Source organism: Scyliorhinus canicula, chromosome 6 (assembly GCF_902713615.1).
Source record: "Scyliorhinus canicula chromosome 6, sScyCan1.1, whole genome shotgun sequence".
Classification (NCBI taxonomy): domain Eukaryota; kingdom Metazoa; phylum Chordata; class Chondrichthyes; order Carcharhiniformes; family Scyliorhinidae; genus Scyliorhinus; species Scyliorhinus canicula.
Window position 1 is genome coordinate 182718529 of NC_052151.1, and position 10010 is coordinate 182728538.

The 10010-nt window shown below is 54.0% G+C and overlaps 1 protein-coding gene across 1 annotated transcript in view; it reads right to left on the reverse strand.

The window, feature by feature from the left end:
* LOC119967711 (opsin-5-like) overlaps nucleotides 1-4557 on the reverse strand; it is a 37088-nt gene extending 32531 nt beyond the window's left edge. Inside the window, exons 1-2 of the mRNA XM_038800590.1 lie at nucleotides 4276-4557; nucleotides 3338-3543 (exon numbers count right to left, since the gene is read on the reverse strand). Of these exons, the coding sequence (XP_038656518.1) occupies nucleotides 3338-3543; nucleotides 4276-4396 (327 nt within the window). The 5' untranslated portion in view covers nucleotides 4397-4557. The remainder of the gene's footprint in view (nucleotides 1-3337; nucleotides 3544-4275) is intronic.
* Between the last annotated feature and the right edge of the window lie 5453 nt (nucleotides 4558-10010).

Consider the following 10010-nt stretch of genomic DNA (forward strand, 5'->3'; position numbering starts at 1 on the left):
ACGAGTAGGCTTCAATGAAGTTACTGTGAAAAGCCACATTCCGGCACCTGTTCGGGGAGGCTGGTACGGGAATTGAACCATGCTGCTGGCCTGCCTTGGTCTGCTTTCAAAGCCAGCGATTTAGCCCCGTGTGCTAAACCAGCCCCTGATGGTAATGCCATTGAATGTCAAGGGCTGATGGTTAGATTCTCCCTTATTGGTGATGGTCATTGCCTGGCATCTGTGGCGTGAACTGGCCCCTTGTTCCTCACTGTAACCAATCACTATTTTTTGACATACCTTTTGTCAATGTACTCTGTCGATATTCTTTTTGTCTACTATGCCCGTACTGTGTACGTTCCCTCGGCCTCAGAAAAATACTTTTCACTGTACTTCGGTACATGTGACAATAAATCAAATCAAATCGAAGGTAACTTGCCACTTGTCAGCCCAAGCCTGGATATTGTCTTGCTGCATTTAGACATGGACAGCTTCATTATTTGAGGAGTCACGGATGGTGCTGATCATTGTGCAGTCATCCGCAAACATCTCGGGGGCGATTCTCCGAGCCCCGCGCCGGGCCGGAGAATCGCCGCAACCGCGCCACGACGCCCCGGTGCCGGCGTGCGATTCTCCGAGGTGCAGAGAATCAGCACCATGTGCACCGGCGTGTTTGTCGCGGTGCTGGCCGCAGGCCACGGGAATCAGCGGGGCCGCCAATTCTCCGGCTCGGATGGGCCGAGTGGCCACTCCGACACGACAGAGTCCCGCCGGCGCCGTTCACCCCGGTCGCTGCCGGTGGAAACTCCGCTGGAACGGTCAGGGGACAGCCTGTGGGAGGGGAGGGGGGGGGGGGGTGGCTCCTTCACTGGGGAGGGGGGGGCGGGCTCCGATGGGGTCCGCGATCGGGGCCCACCGATCGGCAGGCCGGCCTCTCTGCCCCCCCCCACCCCCACAGACCATCCCCTGACTGTTCCCGCAGAGTTTCCGCCGGCAGCGACCAGGGTGAATGGTGCCAATGGGACTCTGTCATGTCTCCACAAGGACTGTGCGGTGGTCACTCCTACCGATACTGTCAGGGGTGGAAGCATCTGCGGCAGGCAGGTTGGTGAAGATGAGGTATAGTTTGTATTTCCCTATTTCTGATTCCCTCACCACCTGCTGTAGTCCCAGCAGCTATCTCCTTTTGGACCTCACTCTGTGGTGGTATTACTTAGCCACTTTTGGTGATGGACATTGAAGCCGTCACCCATAGTACATTTAGTGCTGTTGCCACCCTCAGTGCTTCCTCCAATGTTCAACATGGAGGAGTACTGATTCATCAGCTGATGGTGGCCGTGATAATCAGCAGGAGGTTTCCTTGCCCATGTTTAACCTGAAGCCATGAGACTTCATGGGGTCCAGAGTGGATGTTGAGGACTCCTAGGGTAATTCCTGCCTGACTGAATACCACTGTGCCGCCACCTCTGCTGGGTCTGTCCTGCTGGTGAGACAGGACATAACCAGGAATGGTGATAGTGGTGTCTGGGACATTGTCTGTAAGGTATGATTCTGTGAGTGTGACTATGTCAGGCTGTTGTTTAACTAGTCTGTGAGACAGCTCTCTCAAGTTTGGCACAAGCCCCCAAATATTCATAAGGAGGATTTTGCAGGGTCAACAGATGCCTAGGTTCTTTAGGGACAAATTCGGCCCTCCTTACCTGGTCTGGCCTTCATGTGACCCCAGGCCCACAGCATTGCAATTGACTCTCCAATGCCCTCTGAAGGACCACCCGGTATCGACCTAGGGACAGGACAGAATGGATCCACTCTCCTGCAGAATGGCCAGCGTATCGGCGGTACAGTGGCGCAGTGCTGCTGCCTCACGCCGTCGAGGACCCGGGTTCAATCCACTGTCCATGTGGAGTCTGCACGTTCTCCCCGTGCCTGTGTGGATTTCCTCCGGGTGCTCCGGTATCCTCCCACAAGTCCTGAAAGACATGCCGTTAGGTAATTTGGACATTCTGAATTCTCCCTCGGTGTACCTGAACAGGCGCCAGAATGTGGCGACTAGGGGCTTTTCACGGTAACTTCATTGCAGTGTTAATAGAACATAGAACAGTACAGCACAGAACAGGCCCTTCGGCCCTCAATGTTGTGCCGAGCCATGATCACCCTACTCAAACCCACGTATCCACCCTATACCCGTAACCCAACAACCCCCCCCCCTTAACCTTACTTTTATTTGGACACTACGGGTAATTTAGCATGGCCAATCCACCTAACCCGCACATCTTTGGACTGTGGGAGGAAACCGGAGCACCCAGAGGAAACCCACGCACACAGGGGGAGGACATGCAGACTCCACACAGACAGTGACCCAGCTGGGAATCGAACCTGGGACCCTGGAGCTGTGAAGCATTTATGCTAACCACCATGCTACCCTGCTGCCCCTGCTACCCTGCTGCCCCAGGGTAAGCCTACTTGTGACAATAAAGATTATTAAGTTAATTAAAAATTTAAAGGCACTCTCTCAAAACCCCAAAATACCACCTCAACTCACTCAATGATCACCCTACTCAAACCCACGTATCCACCCTATACCCGTAACCCAACAACCCCCCCCCCCCCCCCCCTTAACCTTACTTTTATTTGGACACTACAGGCAATTTAGCATGGCCAATCCACCTAACCCACACATCTTTGGACTGTGGGAGGAAACCGGAGCACCCAGAGGAAACCCACGCACACAGGGGGAGGACATGCAGACTCCACACAGACAGTGACCCAGCCGGGAATCGAACCTGGGACCCTGGAGCTGTGAAGCATTTATGCTAACCACCATGCTACCCTGCTGCCCCTGCTACCCTGCTGCCCCAGGGTAAGCCTAATGTAAGCCTACTTGTGACAATAAAGATTATTAAGTTAATTAAAAATTTAAAGGCCCTCTCTCAAAACCCCAAAATACCACCTCAACTCACTCCCTGAAACTCCCAACTCCTCCTCCAGCGTTTGCTCCATTCCCCTTACATCCCACCTTTGAATCCAATAAGTGTTTTCCGTGCATCGAGCTTAGGGCACATAGAATCTTGGTCAATTGGGGATTTAATCCCCTCAACAAGAAGCATGATTTTCAGTGGGCAGGCTGCCGATCGCGCCTGCGTCCGCTGACCGAAATAGCTCGCAGTGCACGATGATATCAGGATACCTGCCCATCAACACCGTGTGCCATTTAACGCGCGTCGGGGGTTGGGCATGCAACCACCTGACAGACGTAAACGTCTACCCGCGATCTTAGTGTTGAGAGAGCTGCTGACCGGGTCACCAAAGAGAAGCCTAGAAGGTTATTACAGTCGCGTTGCTTGCCGGCGCACCATACCTGACAGGTCCATATCGACGTGATCAGAAAACCATCATCTCGAAATACATTGAAAATCTCGACGATTCCGCGGGAGTATCCAAAAAGAGAAATACTGGCATCTGACAGGGCCAGGTTAAAGGTCAAATAGTCTGTCGCTTGTAGTGTCGTCCTCTGCCTGTGCAGCACAAATATCACCACGCTGTTTCCAAACCAGGAGAACCAGCCTAGAGAAAGAAGCCGAGAGAGAGAGAGAGAAAGAGGATGGATTAGCAATTTCGCCTTCAATCTGCTTCCTGTCAAAGATGTAACACCCAGGAGAGGAGAATGCGTTTGACTGCAACTCAGTCTGAAGAAACCTCCCAGCCACCAACCCCCCCCCCCCCCCCCCTCCCCCCGCAGCCAACCCCCCCCCCCCCCCCACAAAACAGAACAAGCAGCAGCCTCCCTCCCTCCACTCCTCCCGCCCCCTGGATAAGTGAAGGCCGAGGGGTGGCCTGGTAGAGATCTGTAAGCGTACGAAGGAGTTTGTTAGGGTAGTTGTAGAGGTGTTTTCACTTGGCAGTGAATCCAAAACTAGGGGCCATACGTATAAGACAGCCACCAATAAGTCCAATAGGGAATTGAGGAGGAACATTTTACCCAGGGAGTGGTCGCAATGTGGAACTCACTGACACACGGGGAGGAGTTGAGGTGAATACATAGTACGGATGCATTTCAGGGAGAGCTGGACAAAGACATGAGGGAGAAATGAGGAAAAGGATAGGTCAATGGGGCGAGGGATGAGAGGGGGCCCCTGTGGAGCATAAACATCAGCATGGATCAGTTAGACTGAACAAACTGTTCCTGGGCCGTGAATTCGATGTAATTTGTATAATTCCATATAAAAACTTACATACTGCATGTAACTGTACGTCACGTACGTGATTCTATGTAGAGAGTGAACCATTGCTACGTACCAAGGGTCAGCAGGTAAATGCCAATGACAGTCTCCCCTTGCTCCGAGACAGGGGTCTCCTTTGGCTGAAAGGTGCTGTTCTGATTCCTCCACGGACTGTTGACCAGACTCTGAAAAGCCATCTTTCTAAGGCCAAGTCACTCAATCTCCACACTCATGGGCCTACAACTGACCATCGGCAATAGTGCAGAGGAGATCCACGGAACTCCACTGTACTGAATAGGGGCAGACGGAGTGCAGGAGTGGGAGTCTCTGGGAAGGGGGGGGTGATGCTTTTCAGAGAACCTACCTCTTGGCGCGATCTTACTTCTTAATTCCAGCCTGAGAACAGCTTTAGGACTAACCTTCAGCATGACGTCGGCCCAGTTAATCTCCTTATCCCGGAATAGTTAGTGCAGGGCGAGGATAATCAGACAATGCGCAGGTCATCTTCAATTAATGCCTAGGATTATGGCATCGCCTTGTAGTAAATGTAGAGACTGCCCGGGCCAGAGTGATCTCCTCGCCTACTTTCAATCGGGGAGGAATTTCCCAGATTTTTAATATTAATTTGGTGGGGGAGGGGATTGGTTTTCTCATGTCACTGAAGAGATCACATTATTTTTGGTGGGGAGTGTATAAATTGTGATACGCAAAGCGGTCATAACTGTGTGGGATAACCTGACTGGACCAGAGAGTCTTTACCTGTTTGACATTGCTCCTATACTGCGACACAAACAGAAAGAATCATACTTCATTTCACACTTTAGTACAGCAGACGTTACAATATCTACAACAAATATGATGACTTCAAATGCATCTCACCGTCAGCAAGGCACACTTAATCCCTTGTCAAATAACGCCCTGTGGTGAACATATTATAGTAACCATTCACCACTGTACTACATTGTATCACGCTGTTGCCCATGAGGGCTCCACCTATGGATCATTGTACTGTACTACACTGATTGTATCATGTTGGTGCCCTTGTGGGCTCTGCCCCGGCTCCGCCCCCTTGAGGGGAGGTATATAGAGCAGCTGCCCTGTAGGCGGCTCTCAGTGCAGAGCAGTCACAGGCCGACACTGTTCTAATTGATTAAAGCCACTGTTCACTTCAACTCTCTGTCGCATCACACCCTCAGCATTATTTTGGCCCCACTTCACCCAACCTCCTCCAGCCCTAAGGACTGTATTATCCTCCAATTCTAGCCTCTTTTTTGCAATTCTTTTTAAATGCCTGAATGTTTTTGTTTCCTTGGGTCCTTCACTGACAAAGTAACATCTTGGAAATTAGGTTTCAACTCCCTCAAACACCCGCACAAGGTTAGTGTTATGATGCACTATCAATTACTACAATGACGAGAGTAGTGAATAATCGAGGCTGAGCTGAGATGTGTGGCCTCCTGCAGCTGCTACCAGAATGGGGGCAGCTCCGGTGTGCACACACATTTATACGCCGCCTACTGGGCGGAGCCAGCAGACAGGGATTTACCCCTGTACCTCTAGTACAGGAGCCTTACCGTACTACATCTAATATACAGGTACTACATCTAATATGCAGTTAGTGGTGACTACCACATTCACCCCCTGTTAAAAAAGAGTCCGGCGGGGGTGGTGGAAAAATTTACAAGTTCAGGCAAAATTTACAGGTTCAGTCTGTCGGGAGCCTTGATCCTCCGCTGTGATCGCCTCGGTCCCGGTGGAGATGCGGGCGCCGACTTGGTCACCTGTGACTCCGGGAGTGTGTTGTCCTCGTCTTCATCCCTGAGTGGAACCAGTGGGAGGACGGATCCTCCTGGGGCGGGGGCTGTGGTGAGGTGCGCTGGGGGGAGGATGAGTGGCGGCGGGGAAATCGGAGGGGGGGTGTCGGGTGGTGGGCCGTGGGTGGGGATCCAGCTGGTGCCAGGTCCCGGAGGGAGACTGTGTCCTGGTGCCCGTCGGGGTGTGCCACGTAGGCGTACTGCGGGTTCGCGTGCAGTGGTTGTACCTTCTCGACCAACGGGTCCACCTTGTGGGTCCGCATGTGTTTGCAGAGGAGGACGGGTCCAGGAACCGTGAGCCATGTTGGGAGCGAGACCCCGGAGGTGGACTTCGTGGGGAAGGTAAAAGGCGTTCATGGTGGGGTTTCGTTAGTCGCGGTGCAGAGGAGCGATTGGATGGAGTGGAGCGTGTCGGGGAGGACTTCCTGCCAGCGGGAGACCGGGAGATTTTTAGACTGCAGGGCCAGCAGGACGGCCTTACAGACCGTCCCATTCTCCCTCTCCACCTGCCCGTTTCCCCGAGGGTTGAAGCTGGTCGTCCTGCTCGAGGCAATGCCCTTGCTGAGCAGGAACTGGCACAGCTCATCACTCATAAAGGAGGATCCCCGGTCACTGTGGACGTAGGCGGGGAAACCGTACAGAGTGAAGATACTGTAGAGGGCTTTAATGATCGTGGCAGACGTCATATCGGGGCATGGGATGGCGAAGGGGAATCGGGAGTACTCATTGACCACGTTCAGGAAGTACGTGTTTCGGTCGGTGGAGGGGAGAGGCCCTTTGAAGTCCATGCTGAGGCGTTCAAAGGGGCGGGAGGCCTTTACCAGGTGTGCTCGTTCTGGCCGGTAGAAGTGCGGTTTACATTCCGCGCAGACCTGGCAGTCTCTGGTGACAGCCCTGACCTCCTCGATGGAGTAGTGCAGGTTGCGGGCATTTATGAAGTGGAAGAATCGGGCGACCCCCAGGTGACAGAGACCATCGTGTAGGGCCCGGAGTCGGTCCACTTGTGCGCTGGCACATGTACCTCGGGATAGAGCATCGGGGGGCTCGTTGAGCTTCCCGGGGCAATACAAAATGTTGTAATTGTAGTTGGAGAGCTCGATCCTCCACCTCAAGATCTTATCATTTTGATCTTGCCCCGCTGTGTATTATTGAACATGAAGGCAACCGACCATTGGTCAGTGAGGAGAGTGAATCTCCTGCCGACCATGTAATGCCTCCAATGCCGCACAGCTTCAACGATGACTTCGGCCGCCTTTTTGACAGAGGAGTACCGAATTTCAGAGGCATGGAGGGTGCAGGAAAAGAATGCCATGGGTCTGCCTGCCTGGTTGAGGGTGGCGGCCAGAGCTACGTCCGAAGCATCGCTCTCGACCTGGAAGGGGAGGGACTCATTGACTGCGTGCATCGTGTCCTTGGCGATGTCGGCCTTGATGTGGTTGAAGGCCTGGCGGGCCTCAGCCGTCAGGGGAAAAACTGTGGAGTGAATGAGTGGGTGGGCCTTGTCCGCAAAGTTATGGACCCACTGGGCATAATAGGAGAAAAAGCCCAGGGCCTTGGGGCAGTGGGGGAGGGGTTTCTATGAGGGGGCGCATGCGGTCGGGGTCAGGCACTAGAACTCCATTTTCCACAGTATAGCCAAGGATGGATAAGAGGTTGGTGCGGAACACGCACTTCTCCTTGTTGTACGTGAGATTAAGGAGTTTGGCAGTGTGGAGAAATTTGCGAAGGTTGGCGTCGTGGACCTCCTGATCGTGGCCGCAGATGATGACGTTGTCTAGGTACGGGAAAGTGGCCCGCAGTCCGTACCGGTCAACCATTCGGTCCATCTCCTGTTGGAAGACCGAGACCCTGTTAGTGAAGCCGAAAGGAACCCTAAGGAAGTGATAGAGGTGGCCAACTGCCTCGAAGGCAGTGTATGGGCAGTCCGCCTTGCGGATGGGGAGCTGGTGGTAGGCGGATTTCAGGTCCACTGTCGAGAAAACCCGGTATTGTGCAAACTGATTGACCATATCAGATATGCATTGGAGGGGGTACGCGTCGAGCTGCGTGTACCGGTTGATGATCTGACTGTAGTCAGTGACCATCCTGTGTTTCTCCCCAGTCTTTACTACGACCACTTGAGCTCTCCAGGGGCTGTTGCTGGCCTCAATGATACCTTCCCGCAGAAGCCGCTGGACCTCCGTCCTGATGAAGGTCCTGTCCTGGGCACTGTACCGTCTGCTCCTGGTGGCGCTGGGTTTGCAATCCGGAGTGAGGTTTGCAAACAGGGAAGGTGGGTTGACCTTTAGGGTCGTGAGGCTGCATATTGTGAGTGGGGGTAGGGGTCTGCCGAATTTTAAAGTTAAGCTTTGGAGGTTGCATTGGAAGTCCAGACCGAGTAACGGCAGTGCAGAGGTTGGGGAGGACGTAGAGCCGGAAGTTGCTAAACTCTACGCCCTGGACGGTGAGGGTCGCGATGCAGTACCCCCAGATTTCCACGGAATGGGATCTGGAGGCCAGGGAGATTCCCTGGGTAACGGGGTGTACCGCGAGGGAGCAGCGCCTTACCGTGGAGGGGTAGATGAAGCTCTCTGTGCTCCCGGAGTCAAAAAGGCAGGAAGTCTTGTGCCCGTCAATTTTCACCGTTGTCGTTGCGAGATTGTGAGGCTGGGGTTGGTCGAGGGTGATCGAGGCGAGCTGCGGCTGATGAGCGGTGGTGGCAGGCGATGAGGGGCCGGATGAAGTTCCCGACGAGCAAGGGTTCTGAGGCGCCGTCCAAAATGGCGCCGAAGATGGCGGCGCCCACGGGGTGCACATGGCGGGGGGGGGGGGGGCGTTAAAGATGGCGGCGCCCATGGGCCGCACATGTCCTGCGGGGAAGAGGATGGCGGCGCCCACGGGCCGCACGTGGTCTGCGGGGACGATAATGGCGGCGCCCACGGGTTGCACATGGGGGGTGTAGGAACAGGCCTAGAGACAGCAGCGATCGACCGGGCCTGGCACACAGCAGCAAAAGGTCCCTTCTTTCCGCAGGCTTCGCAGGTTACGCTCCGTGCCGGGCAGCGCTGCCGGGGGTGTTTGGTCTGCCCGCAGAAGTAGCATTTGGCTGGCTGCCACGCGGCGCAGGCTTGGGGTGGGCTGGGGGTGGTAGCTGGTTGGGTCCACGATGTCCACGAGGGTGCCGTGCGGTCGGCGGCGTACAGCTGGACGTTACGGGAGGCGACTGTTAGCAAATCCGCGAGCTGCCTGGTTGCTGCAAGATCCAACGTACCCCCTTCCAATAGGCGCTGGCGGACGTACGCAGACCTCATGCCCGTAACGAAGGCATCTCAGATTAAACGTTCTGTATGCTCGACTGCTGAAACTGCCTGGCAGTCACAGTTCCTCGCCAGGATGTGCAGGGCACACCAGAAATCGTCTAAGAACTCACAGGGGAGTTGCTGTCTCTTGGACAGGAGGTGCCTGGTGTAGAGTTTGTTAACCGGCCGAACGTAATGTCCTTTCAGGAGCTCCATTGCTTCAGCGTAAGTGGGCGCATCCCGGATGAGAGGAGAAATATCAGAGCTCACCCATGAATAAAGGACCTGGAGCTTCTGTGCGTCCGAGGGTTGTTGAGCCGATGTTTGGAGGTAGCTTTTGAAGCAGGCTAGCCAGTGGTCAAAGGCAGACGTGACGTTGGCTGCTTGAGGGCTCAGCTGTAGGCGATCAGGCTTGATGCGAAGATCCATCGTTTTAAATTCTTTGCTCAATAAATTGATGCACTATCAATTACTACAAAGACGAGAGTAGTGAATAATTGAGGCTTTATTGAGCAAAGATGTGCCTCCTGTAGCTGTTACCAGAATGGGAGCCGCTCCGGTGTGCACACACATTTATACGCCGCCTGTTGGGCGGAGCCAGGAGGCAGGGCTTTACCCATGTACCTCTCGTACAGGAGCCTTACCGTACTACATCTAATATACAGGTACTACAGCTAATATACAGTTAGTGGTGACTATCACATGTTAGTTGGATCAGA